Source organism: Gordionus sp. m RMFG-2023, chromosome 2 (genome assembly GCF_954871325.1).
Source record: "Gordionus sp. m RMFG-2023 chromosome 2, tfGorSpeb1-WG-v2, whole genome shotgun sequence".
Taxonomy (NCBI): domain Eukaryota; kingdom Metazoa; phylum Nematomorpha; class Gordioida; order Chordodea; family Parachordodidae; genus Gordionus; species Gordionus sp. m RMFG-2023.
Window position 1 is genome coordinate 29,349,067 of NC_088776.1, and position 23,935 is coordinate 29,373,001.

The following is a 23,935-nucleotide window of genomic DNA, read 5'->3' on the forward strand; positions in this document are numbered from 1 at the left end:
GTTTTGAACTCGGCATTCGGTCAAATCATAATATTTTTATTTTCAAAATATTTTTTAGGATCATGTTTTAAACGTATTTATGTACAAACCAAAAATGAACATTTTTCAATTAATATTACTAGCAAATTTGGTCGATCGAATATTTAGTATCTGGTCGGTTTTTTTCCGTCACAATATTTCCAAAATATTTTTTGGGATAATACTTAACATGTTAATGCACACGTATAAATCAAAAATGAAGAATTTTTCATGGATAACGCCAGCAATGCAGTATTTCGGTATCAAATCGGTTATCGGTCAAATCACGATATTTTTAAAATATTTTTTGGAATAATGTTTTACAAGTATTTATAGATATATAAAAAAAAATATGAACACTTTTTAATTAATATTACTAGCAAATTTTGTCTATCGAATATTTAATAAGTCGTCGGTTTTGAGCTTGGCATTCGGTCAAATCATTATATTTTCTAAATATTTTTTAGGATAATGCTTAACACGTTTATTTACACATATGAACCAAAAATGAAGAATTTTCTATGGATAACGCCAGCAATGCAGTATTTAGTCATTGGCCCGGTTTCAAATCGGTTATCTGTAAAATCACGATATTATCAAAATATTTTTTGGGATAATGATTTACACGCGTTTATAGATAAATAAACCAAAAATGAACTCTTTCCAATTAATATTACTACCAAATTTAGTCAATCGAATATTTAGTAAGTGGTCGATTTTAAGCTCGGTATTCCGTCAAATCATAATATTTTCAAAATATTTTTTACAATGCTTAACACCTAAATATACACATATAAACCAAAAATGAAGAGAGATTTTGATCAATAACGCCAGCAATATGTGCCTTACAAATTTTCTATTGTTTTTCGATTCTAAACCTACTCATTATCTAAATGTCATAGAAACCTATATTTTTTAAAAAAAATTTAGGTTTTTCACATGTATTTACACCCAAATATAAAAAAAGCGCTATCCAATAATTATTCTGGTTTCCTAAGAATATATTTTCATATTTATGCATTTAATGCCCTCTTATGGATATATATTTGTTAAATTTTGCAATTGAAAAATTAAAATTTAAGTTGTAATAAGCTAGTAAATATATTTTTTTTCCAATAATATTAAGTAAAAATAGAATTTTAAATTATTTGATATTTAATCTTAATTTTTTGCCTAATAAAAAATTGATTTATGTACATTAAAAAAAATGTTTCTGAAAATTATTTTTAAAAAAGTAATTTTAGCAATGCAGTATTTAGTCATACCCAATAAATATTTATATAAAATTTTTAAATTAGTGAAAACAAAAAAATATTTAAGTAGACGATAAAATAAATGAATAGATTTTACAGTCTGAATCATAAGTCTCAGAATTATCATCATCATCAGAAGAATCTCAATGATATATTAGTAAACATATTTTAATTATAAATTTACAATTTTCAGAATCTGACAAATCTTTATATTCTTTAACCTCTAGGTCACTTGTAATAATTACATCCCCCGTTTTAGCCATCTTATAAATATTTCGCTTCAAAAATTTAACTTCAATTTAAATGGTAAAATTCACAGATATCCTCAAATACACTACCTATTAGATTATCTGAATGATAAGATCATTTTTCTCTTACATAATCACTATTGTTTTATCATCAAGAGGCAAGGCTACATAAAACGCCCATCCCATGGGATATAAGAGGGCCCGATTAAATAAAAACTTGATTATGGAAGAGTTATGTTGGCTATGTTAATTTTACTTTTATTTGGCATTGTGAGAATCAAGAAATAAACATGATTAAATAAAATAAAAAATACCAGTACAAATACAATAACTTATCAATAAAACAGTTCTTTATATCCAATTTTGAAAAATAACCCATTCCATATTCAATATTAGTGTTGTTAAATAGTCGAGTTTTTACGACTCTAAACTCAAGTCGGAGTCGCAAAACTCATTTCAAATTATGCGGCTCATGGCTTCAGAGTAGGCTAGTGTTGTTAAATAGTCGAGTTTTTACGACTTTGAACTCAAGTTGGAGTCGCAAAACTCATTTCAAATTGAGCGGCTCAATGAGTCGACTCGATGAGTCGGCTTCAGAGTCCCTCTATATATTATACTCATTAAAGTTGTTTACTTAAAGCCGACTCATCGAGCCGCTCAAATTGAAATGAGTTTTGCGACTCAAAACTTGACTAGATTTTAGGCTAAGTCGACTCGACTTAGCCGTTTAACAACACTATTCAATATCCATCGTACCCACTTAGGATTTACATTGATAAATAATAATAAAAAGGATTGATATTGGTTGAACTAAAATTTTAAAAGTTACAATTCGTATGTTTAAATGAATGTAACAATGTTTTGTCCTGGTAGAAAATCAAATGTTAATAGATATGTTTATTAACAAATATAGAATTATTTTTTTCATTTACATCCTTTGAAAAATATTTTATGATGTCTATATCAATTTATAATCTCATGTAAAATATATAATTCACTATTGGTAAAAATTATCAGATTGTCATACGATATTAGATAAAATTTTATACTGGAAATCTATGACACTCAATATTCCATTATTATTGTACGTGAATTTTTTTTATTCAATTTATAAATTAATTTTATCAGTAATTTTATAATTAAATTTTGCTTTTATTAAGAAAAATAAATTAAAGTTATTCTTATAAAAAATTATATTTGGTATAAAATATTATTTAATAATTTTCAGTGGTGTCGCTAGGGGGCGCAGGGGCTCGAGGCCCCTGAAGCAAAAAAAATTTTTTTTTAATGGCTCCTTAATAACTCCTTGAGCTAAAAATAAATTTTTTTAATTGCCCTCTGAATAATTTCTTTTATAATTCTATTAAGTAATATATAGATTTAATTTTATTAAAAAATTAATAAGACTATCTTAATTTTTGTTAAATGAATACTATTTTAATTATTAGATTAGATTACATATAAAATACTATGTCAGCTTGCAATCAAATTCTATGTTAAAAATATAACAATAAATTTAGCTTTAACAGTTGAAGCTTAATTAACTTTTATTATTTAAATTATTATATAACCCTAATAAATATAATCATTTATTAATTGAAAATTAATAATTTAATATTTTAGCCGAGTTTAAAATCACTAATCAACTATATTATTTGATTTTTAAATTTAATAATCATGTTTCTTCCTAAAATTATTTTCAAGGTCCAAATCCAAATAAGTATAAGAGATTTATTTATAAAAAGTAAGTAGACATATAGTTTATAATCCTCTATTATGTATAATTTTTTATAAAATATTAGGTAAAATGCCACTTTTACAGACGTATCTGTATAATATATTACAGTTAATACATTTAAAATTTTACTAATAAATGCTTTTGATAATAAATATAAGTAACAATTTGCTTATAAATATTTAACGCCATCTATATATTTAAAATATAATTAAAATTAAATGTATTATTATTCATCCCACAACATCTTTTTTACGTGTTTTTAGAAATGCAATTATTTTCTTCTTCGAAAAATAGATTTGAGTTAAATCTTTAATACAAATATATTTTTGATATTATTACAAACTTGAAACTACTATTATTTTAAGATATAATATACCAACTAGAGATGGTGCGACAATTATATATAAAATCTTAATTGCTTTCATGATATCACTCTGGTTCTTATTTTGTAGTTGCAAAATGTTTCATTTCTAATATGGCATCCTTGCCGTGGCTTCAATATATTTGCATAACTTCTTCTAAAGGTTTTAATATTTTTGTTTTATCAATTTATCTAAAAGAATAAATTGTGATGGGTTACCATCGTGTGTGTCATGGATATGACTGCAAATTAACCAGTATCTATTATTTGTGTGCCTAAGATTATTACAACAGCTGCTGAGAGCATATGATCGCACATTTTAGATATGCAATAGGTCAACTGTGTAGTCGTTTATATAACATTGAAAATGGAAGATAATCTTTTAGAAGTTTAATATCATACAATAATTTTTTCGATTACTTATCTAGCTTCCATCATGTCATCTAAGAGGAAGCTCTAACCATCATATAGTTTTATGATTTGGATTTGTCGTTTATATTCTCTTCTTCAAGAATTGTAGATTTGGTAAGGTCTATAAAATTTTTCTTATTAGTCCATTCTATAAAACATTGTCTAAAATGGTAATAGGGAGTTATATTAGTTTCATGATCATTTGTCAGTGTAAGTTGCTAAGAATTATATTATAATATGTAGTTTTCAAAAACTATTATCAATTGATATATGAATTAATTAACGTTTTTTGACGCAAAATCATTTTATATCAAAAATCGAAAATATTTTATACTGTAATAAATAGATTTTCCATTAAAAAATATTATTTTTAGAAATGTCTTGTATTATTTTTAGATGCTAGTTTATTTTGCATGTAAAATATAATAAATGACATTCAGAATAATTATTTAGAGTTAGTAAATTTTAAAAAAGTATAATATATTAATATAAAACCTGGCCGAAGGTCGGGCAAAAGCGGGCCAAAGGCCCGCAAATTGGGGATCCCCTATAAATAATTTTTAGTTGAGCCCCCTGAGATTGTAAAGGCTAGCGACGCCCCTGATAATTTTATAGATCTATTAATAATAATTAATATAAATTTCCCGTTTTAAAATTTATCTTTCGGTTTATATTTTGTTTCGTAAAAAAACATTTTTGGTTACACTTTTTATACACATACATTTTTCCAAAAAAGTATGAATTTCAAAAATTTTAGGTTAAAAATATATTAACTTATACATTCTTTTTTTTCAAATTATTTTTTAAGATATCATACATTTGATACGGGTTATAAAGAGTAGTAAGAAGGATATTCATTAGTTAAAAATCATATTCACAAAAGTGATATTTTTCCAAGGACCCCGGCTACCTATGTTTCCATAGGCGTAGCCAGAGGGGGGGGGCAAGGGGAAATTCCCCCCCCCTTCAGAAATTTATCACTTTTTTGTAAATATCATTTATAGCTAATAAAAAATATCCCCCTTAGTCCTCCCCCCACTCCCTGACCCTCATATATGTATGCATATATCTTAAATAATAATTTAAAAGAAAGAATGTAAAAGTTGATATTTTTTTATAAAACTATTCATCATAATTTATAGATTTTTGGGAAAATAAATTTATAAATATATAAAATGAACAAAAAATGTTTTTTAATAAATGGAATATAGGCCAAGGATAAGTCTTAAGACAGAAGTGAAATGTATTATAATTATTAATAATAGATCTATAAAATTACTAAATAATATAATATATCAAATAAAATTTTTTATAAAGTGAGTAATTTTAATTTATTTATCTCAATAAAAGTAAAATATAATTATAAAACTATTGATAAAATTAAATCATAAATTAAAAAAATATTAAAGCACAATATAAACAGTGGAATATTATATATCGTCGATTTACAATATATCTAATTATCAAATGACAATCAAGTATTTTTACCAATATGGCGAATTATATATTTTACAGAAAACTATAAAATATTGATAAGGACATCAGAAAATATCTTTTAAAGACATTGTTGGATGAATAATATGAAGATTAAATTTATATATACTTATATAAAATAGATGGCGTTAAATAATCGTATGCATATTGTTGCTATATTTAATATTAAGAGCATTGATTAGTAAATTTTGTCAGATTATTAACTGTAATATATTCTCTAACTGTCAAATATGTTTGTAAAAGTGGAATTTTACCTAGTATTCTATAACTAATTTTATATAATAGAGTAAAATCAACTATATGTCTACTTACTTATTATAAATAAATTTCTTATAATTGTTTGGAATAAATTATTACCATGCTTTTATATTAAGGTATATACAATACAAGTAATTTATTATATTTTTATTTTATATAAACTAATAAAAATATATTTCATATTTGTTCCAGGCTTAATAAAGAATTAACCAGAGAAATATTATTAATTAGATTTTCTATATTTTTTATTTCAGGTCCAATTTATATTTCAATTAGCGTTGTTAAACGATTCGTTTTGATCCGATTTACAAAAACGGCTAAATCAATACTTCATCCAGAAAAATATTACCCAAGTCTGTAGAATTTGTTCATAGTAGGAACAAAGGTCTAGACATATATCTTGAGGCCTAGGCAATATTTTTCTGGCTACAATATTGAGTTAGCCGTTATTAAATATCGGCTCAAAATGAGACGTTTAACAAAACTAATTTCAATTATTAGTATGTCATGCCATTCATTAAAAGATAAGATGCACAACATGTCATGTAAACCAAATATTTTTTGGTAGGGGTGCCTTTGATCGTAAGACACTTCATCGTATTTTTCGTCCAACTCGTCCAATTCGTTCAAAATGGAGATTAATAAGTTTGAAATGGTAAAATTTAATTTTTTACCATAATCTTACGTTAAATGTTAATAATTCTTTTGGAATGTTAATATTTCTTTTGGAATGATAAAATTTAATATATATTATTCAAATATAGAATATTTAGCAGGTTTCAAATGGCAAAATATAATTTCTACAGCAAATTAAGAAGATTAATAGGTTTAAAATGGTAAAATTTAATATATATTATTATTCAAATATAGAATATTTAGCAGATTTCAAATGGTAACAATTTATCTTAGCTCTTACACAATATCAAAAGAACAACCTAGGATATAATTTCTATAACAAATTAAGAAGATTAATAGGTTTAAAATGGTAAAATTTAATAAATATTATAGAATATTTAGCAGATTTCAGATGGTAACAATTTATCTTAGCTCTTACACAATATCAAAAGAACAACCTAGGATACAATTTCTATAGCAAATTAAGAAGATTAATAGGTTTAAAATGGTAAAATTTAATATTTATTATTATTCAAATATAGAATATTTAGCAGGTTTCAAATGGTAACAATTTATCTTAGCTCTTATACAATATCAAAAGAACAACCTAGGATACAATTTTTACAGCAAATTAAGAAGCTTATTTTATTATTCAAATTTATAATGTATATGACATATGTTAATTATTTCAAATGTATAAATCGAATATAAAAATATAAACAACTAATATTTATTTAGCATGTATAAAACAAATATAAATTATTTACAATAAAAATTATATATTATCAAATAAATTATTCTAATAGCATTTGGGCATTATTTACATCTTCTGTACCTATTTAAAAAATAATTTAATAAAATAAGTTATAAAAAATTACTAGATATTGTAGGTTGTATATTAAATGCTGGTAATAGCTGAGATTGAGTTAATATAATGCCTAATAATAATTAATTGATTATAAAATTTATTAATTTGTGAAACTTGATCTGGCATTAGTAGGTTGCATGTTCTGTGTTACTAAGGGTTGACATGGAGTAAACATATTGCCTAAAAATAAACTGTTTATAAAAATAAAATAATTGATGAAACTAGTTATAGTTGTTTGGTAGTTTGCTACAGAGAGTTGAGATGGGGCACATATATTGCTTAAAATTAAATTGATTATAGAAATTTTAATTTGTGAAACTTGATATGGCATTAGCAGGTTCCATGTTCTGTGTTACTAAGGGTTGACATGGAGTAAACATATTGCCTAAAAATAAACTGTTTATAAAAATAAAATAATTGGTGAAACTAGTTATAGTTGTTTGGTAGTTTGCTACAGAGAGTTGAGATGGGGCACATATATTGCCTAAAATCAAATTGATTATAGAAATTTTAATTTGTGAAACTTGATATGGCATTAACAGGTTGCATGTTCTGTGTTACTAAGGGTTGACATGGAGTAAACATATTGCCTAAAAATAAATTGATTTAGTGATTTATTTATAAAAATATTTACCAATATGTGATTTACACTGTTCTATGGTATGATCCTGCATCTCTGTGAACCTACCTGATTGTAAAATACCCCGTCCTAAGCAACTCCTTTGTCTACACCTGTAATACGATGTGGCATTTATTACTCTATGGATGGTATATTCTAAATCATTAAAACATAAAATATCACGTCCTCTTTTGGATTTTTTATTAGTAATTTTGTTTTCTAAAATTCAAACTAAATTATTTATATATAATTAGATTGCTAACTTTGAATTATAATGGGATTAATTCTTCTCTCAAGAAGAAGTTTGATATTGTTTGACACCGTTTTAATTTCCATTATTATGATTAAAATTAAAAATATGTTTACACTTTTGTATTTCCCGCACTTTAATGGACCAATCACAGAATTGGACGAAACTTTACGATGAAGTGTCCATACGATCATAGGCACGGAAATCTATTTTTTGAGCACACTTAATATGGAAAAACGTGAGAAGGAAATTAGGAAGGAAGAAATAAGGAAAAAGAAATTAGAAAAATTTAACGAAAAGCTAAAAATTCAAGATAATGAGAAAAAAACAAAAGTAATCTTATACAATGATCATTCATATATTTTTACATGTTAAGAAAAAGGAAACTATAAATAAAATTGAACATGATTTAGTTACATATGATATAAAAACTGCTCTAGGTGAGAAGAAAGGTATCGCTATAATATATGAATATGCATATAAATAAATATAGATACAATCAATTCTTTACCTATTGGTTATTCGCCAAATTTTGTGGAGGCATGTTGGTATGATTGGTGGTTAAAAATGGGACTTTTTAAACCTGTTTTTAAAGTATGAAAATTAAAATTTGATTATGTGTAAACCAAAATTGATATTTAATGATAAGCTCTAATGAATTTTATTATAGCAATGTAATATATAATTATGTAGTCTATATATGCTCAAAAAATAATAGAATGATGAATCAGAAAAATTTATTATGTGTTTACCTCCTCCAAATGTTACAGGCACACTGCACTTGGGACATGCATTGACTATAGCAATACAAGATAGCTTGGCAAGATGGTTTTAAACTGATTTATAATTTTTTACAGAATTTTGTTTATCTATAAAATAATCTGTCATCATTATTTAATAAACATTTTTTTTTATTATCCTCTTATCTAGAGGACATTAAGATAATTTTATTTAGTTATTTGTGGTTATATCTTATTAAGTTAAAGTATAACCTGCTGCTACTTCAAAAGTAGTGTGCTAAACTAGTGTCACTATATTTTATAGTAGAAATTGAATGTGTTGCTGGCCAGATTGCTATTTATAACAGTAGTTTAGATTGTTGTCCATAACAATTCAAAATATAATATAAAAAAAACAAATATTGTAATAATTTTTCTGTAAATTTTACCTTTTTCTACATATTGTGACACATAGGTCACAAGCAACAAATCTATACTTATCTTATGTTATCTTTTAAATCCATGATGGGCTTGAAGAGTAGTATTACCCAGTGTTGTTAAAGTAGTATGCTATAGCAGTAGCTTTATTGTGCTACTTTAAAAAAAATAGCAGTAGCTCACTACTAATTTAGAGCACTACTACACTTCTTTTCATTTTATATAATAAATGCCCACAAAATTAAAATATATTTATAATTAATTCTAAAATTATAATCTATTTATTTAATTTATAAATTTATATTTAAAAATCTGCATTATCAAAATAATTAAAAATGTTGATGATCCAGACTATTGAAGATAATTCTGGTACAGATTATTTCACAAAGTCATTCCTGAAGAATGGTATCTGGAATTTCCTTTCCTGAATTTACAAAATGTAGCCCAATTTAATCTTTAATATAAAATTTGAATAAAAGCTGTATCTATAATAGTTATTGAGCTAGATGAGTTTATGTTAAAGTTGGTTTTTTGCCCCAGTACCTGATATGTTTCAACTGAACTAACCTTAAAATATACAAGAATTATATTAAAAATTTAAAATAAATAATTTATATTAACATTTCATTTATAATCCGATTCATTTATTTAATGATGACTATATTTTATAAATTATTATCTGGATGTTAAACTGTTTAAATATAATTATTTATATATTTTTAAATTTTATCAAAACATGTTAAAAAATACCAGTGTTGTTAAACACTACTTTTAAAAGTAGCACGCTATTGCTACCGCTATTTTATAAAAAAAATAGTGCACTATCACTACTGCTATCGTTTTCAAATGAGTAGCACGCTATTAGCTACTTTTTACGCTATTTTAATTTTTTTTTAAAATATTTTTTACATAACTTTATTTCCACAAATAAAATATTGGTATAAAAACATGACTATAATTTGTTACATATATATAATTTATTTAATATTGCACTTTAATAATAATAACATTTTGTACTCGACGATCAGAAAGTTATAAGCTTTGCCATACTAAATAATCGTTCAGCACTCGCACTTGAGGGTAACGCAGTATTAAATTTAATAAACACTTTTTATATGAAAAAAATCATCAAAGATGTTTAAATGAGTATTTTTAGATTTAAAAAAAGCATATAGAGGTTCAATATTATTATTATTTATTTCAAAAAAATCGTCTATGGAAGGCCGCGGCTTTGATCTTGCTATAGTATTAGTATCCTGGTTAGGCATGGCATTTTTTAACGTTACCATCAGCCTATCAAGTTACGCTTTAGATTCTCAAATTAATGTATGGCCAATTTAACTTGAAACTAGGATGAACGATAGCAGCTATTACATTATCATCATCATACAGATCTGGAAATCTAACTTATATAAAACGATTGTATTTTTTATAAAATAAGTAGAATACCTTTTTAATTTTCAAAATTTAAATTTATCTGAGATTTAGATTCATTTATAAAAAAATATTAAAATAGCATTAAATTATGGTAAATAAAGATTTTAAAAATATAATTATTATACACAAGGTAATTAATAATATATTAATTTTAATTTTATATTAATACTTTATATTAATATTATAGATTGTGTTGTAAATTAAGCCAATTTAAATTATGGCTAATTAAGCAATAAATCATTCATTTTATATAATTGTATAATAGAAAATAAAAATAATGTATTGACCTTTTCTCAATGTCTTTTAGCAAAGACTCTACTAGTGTTTCGCAAAATTTTCTTGCATTGAAACCGTTATCCAGTAGTAATTTTTTCTTCAAGATAAAAGTATTTTTTGAATTTTGGGAAAGGATAATCTAAATTTTTCTCATTTTCCAAAGAAATTTCATTATCTTCAACAATCTCACACATTTTTAATAACTAGATTTATAATGATAACTAGATTTATAATGTATATTTTTAAATATAAATTTAAATATTATTAAATAAAAGTATTATAATTTTAGATTTAATAAAAATATATTTTAATAATTTTTAGATGTATTTATTATGTAAAATTGAAAGTAGTGAGCTACCACTATGGCTATTTTCTAAAAAAAGTAGCCAGCTAAAGCTACCGCTACTAAAAAAAGTAGCGCGCTATTTTAACAATACTGAAAAATACATATTTCAATCCTTTAACATTTTACCAATTTTGAAAGAAATTGGTTCAATATATAAAAAAGTTAAAGGGTGGTAGACTGGCCAGTTGACAAACATGGCTATCTACTTATCCCATACATAATTTTTATTCTAAATATTACTATTATAATTTTAGCTAGCCAGATCAAAAACGCCACCTAATATGGATTATATTTTTGAAATAAATAATAATGTGATTGAAAATATTTAGACACATTTTTTTTTAAATCTAAAAAATACTCAAATGAATATTTTTGATGATTTTTCTTATATAAAAAATATGTATATATTAAATTTAATCTGCTTTGTATTCTAGTATTGAACGATTATTTAGTTAGCTTATACTTTCTGATCGTTGCTCTAGACTTGGGGATGGCAGTATGGAAATTAGTGATCTGCATCAGGCCTGCCTGGCCCGATCCAGAACGAAATTTTTTGCCCGACCCAAAATAAAAATTATTTATCTGCCCGAATTTATTAAAATGTAGAAAAATTTAATTTTTTTTATTGTAAAAAACAGGGTTGTGCATTTGACCGGTCAAATATGGTCAAATTCAAATATATGTTTTTTTAAGTTAATATTAACTTTATTTTGAATATAATAGTAAAATGAATCTATAATATTAATTTTTTAAATTCATTGTCATTCAATAACTAACTTTTATCTATCTGTAGCAGAGATTTGTTCTGATTCATATTCAGTATTATCATTTTCTTTAATATTTTTTAATCAATTTTCCTGATGTCTTAGATCTTCAATCGATTTCTATTTTCATAAGAATATTAACCCAAATCGACCTATTTCTTTCTAAAGAAGAAGTAGAACTAGGAATTGTTAGTCTCTTAATGGGCAGGGTGGACAAAGTTTGATCTATTAACTAGAGGTCGGAATTGATTGTTTTTGGAAATTACTATTTTCCACATAATTGGCTATATTAAACATGCTGTTTTTGCTTCTGAAATTAATTATATCACTTAAAATATTTTGGTCATCACTACCTTGTAAAATATATCACATACTTGTGAGTTCTCCTTTTGATATTGTGGACACAAAAAATAAGCAAACATTGTGATCACATGTATTTATATCGTTTTTCCCTTTTTTAAACATATTTTTAATTTATTTTTCCTTTAAATTTTTTAGAGTATTTGACCGTATTTAACAGGTCAAATACTCCTCCGGTCAATTGACTGACTTGCCAACCCTGGTAAAAAAACATATTCTACAATAAAAAAATATAACCGCTTTGTTTCATGCAAGAATTTTAAAATATATCAATTTATTGACAAAGATTAATACTATTATATTTAAAAATGTAAGCCCGACTCTGCCCGATTTATAAAATATTAGGCCCGACCCAGCCGAACCGAAATTATTTTTTAAAAATAGACACGGCCAGGATTTGCATTGTTAAACGGCTCGTTTTGAGCCGATTTTTTCTCAAGATTTCGATAATACATGTCCAGCTTTGTTCCTTCTATGAGCAAAATATTCAGGCCTGGGTAATATTTTTCTGGGTGAAGTATTGAGTTAGCCGTTTTTAAAAATCGGATCAAAACGAGTCTTTTAACAACACTAGCCTGGATAGGGGCTGGACGGTGATTTGCAGATCTTTAATGGAAATGTTACTATTATTGAGATGTAATAAAAGAAATTATATATTTGAAATAGTCATATTTTTTATTTGTGGAAATTGAAACCATAAATAATATTTTTAAAAAATCCTTAAAGGGCGTTATTTTTTTAAAAGCGGTAGCGGTAGCGCGACTTTTAAAAGTAGCTTTTAACAACATTAGTATTACCGCTATATAATAAAATTAAAATCCTTGATCGATAAGTTTCAAAAGACAACTGTTCTATACATTTCAAATTTTCTCATTTTAGCCCCCTTTTATATGAAAGATGTTTAAAAAAATTTTGAAATTGTTTTATTTAAGTTGTTAGGGTTTGGAAAATCTTTGAAATTCAATTATAGTACGGGTTTTTTAATTTTAAAAGGCCTGATTATTCCAGAATCGTATTTCAATTAAAACTGAGTACCTACCCTGTAAATGTCAGACAATTTTGCAAGGGATTTGAACTTAAGGTGGGCATGGGCGCGGGCCTACTTTTTACCGCCCGCCCACTCACGATGACAATAAAACATTTACGCCCTTTCACGTTTACTACTAAATAAATATTATCAGACCCGCCCACTCTCGAAATACAATATTTTGATCACACCCGTCACGCCTGAAAATTCACGATGTTTTTAAATTTTCCAAAACATTATTGCTTTACTTTTACGCTTTTTTAATTTATTCTATTACAATTTATAAATCAATATTTTTATTTATAAAAAGAAGAATGTCATGTTTTTTATTTCAATTGTGTTCGCCTTTCCTCTAATAAGCGATTGACTATAGAAAATGAAAATCAATATTTTTATTTATAAAAAGAAGAATGTCATGTTTTTTATTTCAATTGTGTTCGCCTTTCCTCTAATAAGCGATTGGCTATAGAAAATGACCTTCTATAAGCCAAATTAGCGGGGATGACAAAATTTTGGCTAATTTTTTTCAAAAACAAAATGAATTTTCCTGCTTCCAAAATTTCAAAATATTGTCATTTATTTGTTTTATGAGCGGAGATGGATCTTTTAAGTTTATTCTCACAACTTTTATCAGTAGATGTTGATGCTCCATCAGAATCATCTAGAAATTCACTAAATGTTTGGAATATATGATTTTATATGTGTGCAGGATGAAATTAAAAAAGTTAAAAATTTATGCATGCCATCTAATTTTACATCATTTCACAGTTTTATATTCTTCCTTTTCTTCGTCTATTAAAAACTTAAGACTTTTAAAATTCGGATCTAGAATTAGGTCTAAAGTATGTAGTGTCTGCATAATAAAATTTTATTTAAAAGAAATGTTGTCCTGTTTTTTAGTGCTTTAATCATTATTATATAATCTTCAGAAGGTTGACAGAATTTTACTAATTTTGTTGCCACAGATAAACTTCATTTATTGTGGGACGTGAATCTGTGCTCAGATTATCCGAGCATCTTTTGATCAAAATTTTAGTGATAAAGATAAATGTAAATAAAACATTTTAAATTAAATTTATTTATTAAGAAATTTTCATTTTAAAGAACTAAATTAAATTAGAAAATATATATTATAATTATAATATTGCAAATTTAAATGCATAAAAAAAACAATTTTAAAATTAAAATTTCCGTGATTCACCCGAAATTTATGTTCACGCTCAATTACGTCCGGCTATAATCTTGGTAAGGCGTTTTTTTTAAAACTTTTGAACGTATAATCTAAAAAAAAATTTGCTCTGGGGGTGGGGGGTCTACCCGAATATTAATGACTTTATAATAATACTATCCAGAATAATTTCAATAGTAATATAATATCCTTCCACAAACATAAAACCAGAAAAATATAAATATTCATGGTATTTATTTGATATAAAGTAACTTTTGAAACTTTTGAACGTATAATCTAAAAAAAAAAAATTTGCTCTGGGGGAGGGGGTCTACAAAACCCCCCAAGTAGCTACGCCACTATAGAAATGTATGTAAATACAATATAAGAAGAAAAAATGTCAAAATATTGTTATGTAGGATGAAAAAAGAGGAAAGAAAGAAGTGAAGAAAAATAATCAGAAAAATTTATAAATTATTTTTAAAGACAAAAATGAGTCATTAATGTACGCAGCGGGGGGGGCAGGGGGCAAATCCCCCCCCCCCCCCCCCCCAAGCCAAAAAATGCAGATGCCGGATATTTCAATAATATTAATGTTTATATTAATTTATATTTGTTAATATTTATTCCTATCTCATATTAAATATATATTTATTTACATTTATTTATCACATTCATCTATTAAGTTATTTATCAATTAATTTCGATTTCAAGTTTTCATTGGCGTAATATTTACCTATTATTTTCAAATTTCTAGTGGCGTAATATTTATCTACCATTTTCATATTTCTAGTCAAATAATAATTTTTCTGAAACTCTTTGTCCAACAGGGAGAAAGAAAGTGCAAGCTTGTCCAACGAGATGGAGTCTCCGCCGTCAAGCAGCAACAGCTTTTATGGAGTTAGAAGAACCGATTATTAATGCTATTACTGAAATATCACAATGGCATGAAAGAAATATTTCCTCAGAAGCAAGAAAATTTTGGATTCAATACTTATTTCAATTTTTTTTTCTCATTAGAATGTATTATTTAATTATACAACTACTTTATGTAATACTTTTCAAAAACATGACATTGACTTGATTAAGAAGATGAGAATAGCGGAGAGCATTTTATTAGAACTCAAGGAAATTGGGGCTAATGTTGATGAAGAATTTCAATTTTATATGTTATCGTTGAGTCAAAAGGAGAGCTATACGTGTTTAATATTTGTCTCACTCGATTTGCAGCAAGGCAAGCTCATCGTCAAAACATTAGTATAAGAGTAGAAAAGTATAAACTATAATCCAAATAAATGAATGGTTTTTAATTCATCATGCAGCACTTGCCAATCTGCAGATATTACTTCCACAAAAGCCTTCCCAATCTTTTTCAGATGGTGATAGAAAAATAATAATATTTGTTGATGCCTTATTAGCTGAATAACTATGTATAAAAGATTAACTGATATAGTCCCAAAAAATGCTATGGATGCTTTGTATAATTTCAAACCATTTTAGATTTTATTCCCAATATATTAAAATGATTATATATATATATTACATATATTAGCAACTCTTCCCATTAGTAAACTAATGAGAGAACATTATCTTTTTTAAGAAGAATAACAGAGCCCTGCAAAAATACAATTTGCAGAGCACGGCCTGGATTTTTTTTCAAAATTTTTTTTCGGCCCGGATAATTTTTTTAAAAAAAATCAGGCTTGGCCCAGGTGTTTTTTTTTTAAAAAATTCGAGCCCTGCCCGGGTGTATTTAAAAAATTAAAATACGGTCCGACCCGGGAACCGGGCCTGCAGTTCTCTGAAAACATACCTAAGAAGTACAACTTCTGAAAGTGGATTGAATGGTTTGGATCTTTTAAATATTTATAAGCATTTGACGCCAAGCAAGGATGAGTAATTGAAAAATTCGCTCAATTCCAACGAAGATTGGATTTTACACTGTAAATATAATACAAAATACAATTATTCCTAAGAAACTTTTTGTGTATTAATATTTATATTTCCAACATTAAAATTTTTTGCTTTATATATAAATTTTAAAGGCTCAAAAAATTCAAATTTCTATTTTGGGTCATTTAAGTGATTCATGTGGTGGTTATATTCACTTTATATTTTTTAATTAACATTTATTTTATAGTTTTTTATGTGCCGGTTTATATATATAATTTTTTTATAATTCATATAATTTAAAATTGTGTATAAATAGTTATTAGTCCTAATAAACTTATGCTTGATATTATTAAATAACAATAATATTTCTTTAAAAAATTTATTATCCCCCCACCCCCCCCAGACCAAATTCCTGCGTACGCACCTGGAGTAGCAAAATAAATTGAGAAAAGATAGTAAGAAAAATATAGGTTAAAAATGACTTAAAGAAATGGCAAAAAGTTAGAAATAAAATAAGAAGGAATAATAAAAATTTAAGAACAATTGACAAGAAAAAAAATTAATGATTTTTTTAAATAAAATAACGATTTTCTTTTTTTGAATGGAATTTTTCCTTTCTGATTCACACCTTTCCCATTTTGATTGAACCTTTTCCTTTATATGTGACACTTTTCCTTTTTCGATCGGACTTTTTCCTAAGCCTTTGATACTTTTCCTTTTTTGATCAAACCTTTTTCTTTTATGATTGACGAACCTTTCCTTTTATGATTGAAACTTTTCCTTTTTTTTTATTGGGACTTTTCCTTTTTTGAATGGGAAACCCTGTAAATACAATAACCTTTAATTTTTTTTGAATTATAAATATAAAATAAAATTTATTTAATTAAAAATTAATTTTGTGATCTTATTTCTTCCATTCTATTTTATTAAAATGTGCAACATTCAAACTCGCCCGTCTAATGTTTTAATTTAAAATAAACTTATTGCAGACCTCTAGCCTCTACCATTTAAATTTTCGAGTAATATTATTTTTTATGCAAATAGGTAAGATGCCATTTACACTTTGAACCTTAAAAGTTTTTTTAAAAAAAAATTAATTGCACTTCTCATAACATACTTAATAACTATGTAAAATGTTGTTAAATTTTATAAATCTCCATGAAACGCTGTTGATTTCATGTATAGCCCCTTCCTACTTCCTTTTTTGCTGATTTTAATTGGTAGGTAAAAATAAAATTTATACGTTAGTGACTTATGGTGATGTAGAAGCCACGGCTCTTTCTAAATAATATATGTCAGATACTAAGTTAGATCGGCCTAAACTGGTCAATAAAATTATTTTTAAAAAGTTTCGACCTGGCCTGTAATACTTTTAGCCGATCTCGGCCCCAAAAAATTTTTACCATCGTCAAGCTAGGCAAGTTATTATTTTTATAAAGAATAAACATTAATATGTAATTACACTGCCCGGCCCGATAAATATCTTATACTATTTGCTCGTTTTTGTGTTTTTAGACCGGCTTAGCTCACAGGCCAGGTTTTTGAACCGGGCCAAGTAGATATATAAGCTATGATATGGCTGGTAATATTAGTTAATTTGAATTGCAAAGGCACAGAATGAGTTTACATGAAACACTGTGGATTCCGGGAAGTGATCATGCTGGAATAGCAACACAAGTTATTGTTGAAAAACAGTTGCAAAAAAGCTCACCAGTTACCCCCAATATACGACAAACACTTGGCCGCCAAACATTTATCAAAAAAGTATGGGAATGGAAACATATGTAAGAAATATAATGTATAATATATTATTAATTTATATTAAAATTTTGCAGAAAAGGCAATGAAATATGTAATCAAGAAAAGGCATTAGGGGCTTCTTTAGATTGGTCTATGGAATACTTTACTATGGACCAAGTTAAGCATAGTTGATGTGAGATTAATATATTGTGTTTATAGAAGTTTTCATCAGCTGTTGTTGAATGTTTTGTGAGGTTACATGAACAAGGGCTTATATATAGAAGTAATCGATTAGTTAATTGGTCATGCTCTTTAAAAAGTGCCATTTCAGACATTGAGGTTGGTATTTTATTTTTTATGATTATCAATATTTAACAAATTCTAACATTACTTCATTTTAATAGGTTGAGAAAAGAGAAATCAATACCAAAACTTTATTGAAAGTCCCTAATTTTAAAGATGGCGTAGAAGTTGGTATTCTTTCATATTTTGCATACAAAGTTATGAAGATTGATACAAGTAAATATATATCTTAGTTTTGATTAGGACTGTGATTACCAAGGCCGTTAGACACTGCCCCCCTGCGATTTCGACCACTAAATCTGGTCTCTAAATTTTTTGGCCTCCAAAAATATATTCTCTCCCCCCCTCCATTTAAAAAAGATAAAAATATAGCTGTTATAAAATCTCTAAAAATCATTTAAATTCAATAAGGCTTTAAATCATAATATATAGAAAGATACAGAAATATCAACAATTTTGGTGAATCATCAAAATCAAATTTAGCGTAATCGATGTTATTTAAAATTTATATTTAATACATTTCTTACAAAAGCTCCTTTTTTCTGGGTCTGGTTCTGAAAATATAATTTAAGAAATTTTTTGCAATATTTTCATACACTTGCTAGGTGAGAAATTTATAAAATGGTTACCAAAATATCTATTTATCATGGCAGAAATGATACTAGAATCTTTTTCAATATAGGAGAAAACGGAGTAAAGCGGTTACTGGATAACAATGTCAATGCGAATAATTTACCCTTGAATAAAGACCTTAAATTTCTTACCTTTTTTCATCTTTTAAAAAAAATTTTTGGTGCCAAAAGTACGTTTTTTGCCCAAAAATATAAAAATAACCATTCAGTTTATATGAAGGCCCAAAATTTTATCTAAAAGTCATAGGTATAAAATAAAATTTATCAGATGTTTATATTTTAAATAGAAGTCACCCAAATATACCACCTTATGGTAAAGTTGTTATGGGTAAAACGGTTAAAATGTTCCTTCTGATTAAAGCTGTAAAAAGACACTTTATTAAAGTTATACACCATATAAAAAGATATTTTCGAGCAAAAAGTAACATTAATAAATCGTTCGTTATTTGGAATTAAATTTTTTAAAATGTCGTAAGGAGGAAGCATAATTGAAATATACGATGGGCCTAAAATGGGCACACTCAAAATGTGTTATTTTTGAAAATTCTTTTTTTACATCTCCATATATTATATTGAAGTTTATATTTAAAAGTGATGAAATCAAAATTGCAACATTTTGTTTAATAAATAAATCAATAAAGTTATGTTCAATTATATTTTAACTACTTTACCGTGATGCTTAGGCATTTTATCCTGGTATGGGTTATGGCACATTTCACATAATTAATCATAGCTCCTAAAATATTTTAGGTAGTTTTTAATTTGTAAATGAGGGATTTGAATATTAATATAATTTATACCAATTTCAATTTTCGAAATTTTATTTATTCAATTTCACTTCCCAAAAATAAATTTATTATCTCCATCATTCCATAATTTTCAAAAAAAGTCACATAATGAAAATACAGAATAAGGATTTTTTATCGAAATTAAAAATAATCAAAAAAATAAATATTGATTGGCATTCTTTTTTTAAAAAACATTTTTCTCCGTCTTTAATTTAACTTCTGCGACAGATATATTATTTTATGCTAAGAATGCAAAATAAAACGTTTTACCCCGGTCTCCCCTATAACAAAAGTGAGATGCCGTTCGTTTGTCTTAAGGCTGATGAGACAAAAGATGCAGCAGGTTATAAAAATTTGAGTATACATATTCGGTACATTTTTTGTGGAAAATTCTAAAAGAATCATGATTTAGAAAGTATTTCTGCTGAAAGCATTACAAATTGCATTTTGGAACAACTTAATGATTTAAAGATTAATTCATCTAATGCCATGTCTGGTCGAAATAGAAGAGTACAAACCTTGCTCCAAAAAAATTAATAAAAACTAATATAGAAGTTGATAAAAAATTGTGTTGACTCCACAATTAATATATTAAAAAATAAAAGGTGAAAATTCATTTGACTTTATGAAGATTGAGAAGCTGAATTATATCAAAATTTAATCAAACCCTGAAAATCTCAAGTGTTTATATTTTGGTTGATACCAAATTTAAATTTGATTGTGAAAAGGGCTAATTGGAGTTCTTTAAAAGGATATTATTATGAAATAATTGTTTATTTTTATGAACGTTTTTTAGGAAGATTTACTGACAATGATTATGTATGTTAGTTAGCAGCGAAGTAGCAGAAAGACCTTATTAATATTATATAAAAAAATATATTACATTTAAAGAATCATATAAATGCTATGTAGATATTATCATTGGGGTATCAAATATTAGGCTTCATTCTCTACACACGAGAGTTTTGTCGAGCATCAGAGAATCGATGAAAGGTAAACGAACGGAAACAAAATGAATTTGCTACTGGTGATCATCATAACTAATCAAAATGTCCAATGGACCAAAGATCCTAAATGTACATTAAATAAGATTACTTTTTCATTACATTAAAATGATTAGCAGAGTTGAAATTCATGTAGGAAATGAACAAACCTCTTTTTAATGCAACTGCCGGGTCAAAAATTTTAAATTGGGAGAAATTTGGTATTTTGCGGGTGAAATATAAAAATTGCGTTAGAAATATAAAAATTGCTAAAAAAAATTTTTGTGGGAGTACCGGTCTTCGGTCGGGATTGTGAATTAGCTTAGTTATCCCCCTACTTATTATTACTTTATATAAATATTAACAAAGTCGGTAACGTTTTATAATTTCAAAATAGGTAATATTTTTCAAAATAATTTTTATATAGTGGAGTTACTTTATTTATATTATATATAAAAGAAAATAATTTGAATCCCCTCAAATAAGACATCAATATCGGTATTTTTAATATATTTATTAAATTACAAAAACCATCAATTGATGGTTTCTGTTCCAAGGTCATAATATCTATACATTTGTAAATGGAGTTATTGAAATCAAATTTTGATTGCAAATATTCTAAAATTATCTTAATAAAAATATTTGCTTCATTTAAAAATACATTAGAGTAATATTTGAACATTTCCAATATGATATTTTCAGCTATAGCGCATACAATTTATTGTCATTTTTTAAATGTAAAGATGAACACAGCTGCAGCATAATTTTGTTAATATTTATCAAAAAAGATTCTTCTGATTGCAACTGCATATTAACAACATGTACTAGATTTCCTACATGTGAAATCATTCCGCCATTTCATTCTCGGAAAAAATTTATTTTCAAAATATTAGGACAGCTTTTATAATCTTTATTTAAGAAATATTTTTAAAAAGAAATTTACAAACTATACATGTTTTTTCAATAAATATTTAAAATTTATTTTAAAAATATAAAAATAATCAGGGATCCAAACCGAACCGCTAAAATGCCTCTGAACCTGTTCGAGTCTCATAATTTTATGCTTATAAAATAATGTGTAAATTATTACTAGTAGTATATTGCAAAAATTTTATTTATATTTAAATTGTTTTAAAAATTATTATCAATCACCTATGATAAACGTCAGTGTCATAACTTTATAAACATTAGTATATTGCCATTTTATAACATTTTTTAAATATTTTAGGCTTATAAATTATAATGCCTATAAAAAAATTAAATCTAATATATAAATTATTTACATATAGTATTATAAATGACACATCAAATCTGATATCATACTGGCAATGCCAGCTACCCAAGTTAGTGTGGAAAGATGTTTTTCAACAATTAAATTTATATAATCTCCTTATAGATGTAATTTGAGTTAGACAAATTTTGAAAATATATTAATTGTGCGGCTAATAAAAAAATTTTAAGTAATTGTTCATATTAAAATTAATCATTGATATATTTATAAATTAAATATTATTTTATAATGTGCAATTAATAAAAATTAAGGTTTTTATTTTAATTATGAAATAAAAAAAAATTTTCCTTATACATAATCCTAATGTAGGTTTGAATACAAAAGTGTTCAAACCAGTTTTTAGAGGTTCGAACCGAACCGATATTTTTATTTTTTGCGAACCGAACCTGAACCTTGAACCGTTATCTTTATCCAAACCGGAACCGAACCGATATTCGTTTGGGTTTGGATCCCTGAAAATAATTAATTACTGTTTCTCAAAATTATTATTTATAATATATTAAAATAAAATACTTAAAAAAAATTGTACGGGAGAAATTTAAAAATTGTTGTAGATTTTTGCAGTAGATTTCCAATTGCGGTAGTTTTGCGGGAGTGAGATGTCTGCGTGTAAACTAAATTTTGGGAGTCTCCTGCTGATAGAGGAGACCTGGCAACCCTATTCATGATGTATATTTGTAAAAATTATAATAAAAATATTTTTAATTAAATGTGTAAATTATAATAAACAAAAGCCTACTAAACTCAAAAATCTAAATATAATCAAATATATTTTAAAATAAATGTAAGTATTAATATTCTTAATTTTTAAAATAATTTGTCATTTAGCCTATGACAGTTAGGGATTAGTAATGTTAAAAGTTACTTAAATTATTTATTATATAAAATAATGTTGCGGTTTACAAATTTAATAAAAGGAATTTAAATGAAAATACAATTAAATAAATGCACTGAAAAAAATATACGACAATCTAATATTTATTTGCACTGAAATAATTCACAATATATTTGAACTGGAAAAAAATATAAATAACACAACATAATATTTATTTTTATGTTTGTATTTGTGGCTAATAAATTTATATTTAATTTTTTGTCAGTACGCTATTTTCAAATTGGTGCCTGAAAGTCGTGCTATCTAAAAATAAACTTTCCTAGATAAAATAAACATTCTTAAAGCAAGATTGTAATTTTCAAAAATATATGTTATCGTCAATGAATATTTTTTATTAACTTTAAATCATTTTTTGAGCACTTTTTTAAATTTAAAAATCAAATTTTACCAGAAATCACCATGTTTGTATACTATGATTTTCAGACAATTTTGCAATGAACTTTAGAATCAAATATAATTTATATTCGTTTTTCCATAGTTTTTTATATAAATTATAATTGGCTTAAAGGTTAACGGCAAGATTCTCTACAATTGATAAGATAGGTATTCAAAACATGCTGGATTATATTTCTGGTAAAATCAGATTCTTAAATTAAAAATCGCTCTCAGGAAATGATTAAAGTTGAAAAAAAGACCTATTGTCGGAAAAACACATTGCAGCTAACATATACGAATATAAATACAGATGTCAAAAAAAAGTATTGAGTATAAATATATTTTTTAAAAAATGTAATTTAAATAC

At 25.7% G+C, this 23,935-nt stretch overlaps 1 protein-coding gene across 2 annotated transcripts in view; it reads left to right on the top strand.

The window, feature by feature from the left end:
* Nucleotides 1-8,301: 8,301 nt before the first annotated feature.
* The window catches only part of LOC135925235 (valine--tRNA ligase-like), a 30,112-nt gene continuing 14,478 nt past the window's right edge, over nt 8,302-23,935 (top strand). For both annotated transcript variants that reach the window (XM_065460461.1, XM_065460462.1), the window contains exons 1-8: nt 8,302-8,466; nt 8,510-8,585; nt 8,627-8,727; nt 8,852-8,961; nt 18,172-18,345; nt 18,397-18,478; nt 18,521-18,640; nt 18,706-18,820. In XM_065460461.1, the coding sequence (XP_065316533.1) occupies nt 8,362-8,466; nt 8,510-8,585; nt 8,627-8,727; nt 8,852-8,961; nt 18,172-18,345; nt 18,397-18,478; nt 18,521-18,640; nt 18,706-18,820 (883 nt within the window). In that variant the 5' untranslated portion in view covers nt 8,302-8,361. The remainder of the gene's footprint in view (nt 8,467-8,509; nt 8,586-8,626; nt 8,728-8,851; nt 8,962-18,171; nt 18,346-18,396; nt 18,479-18,520; nt 18,641-18,705; nt 18,821-23,935) is intronic.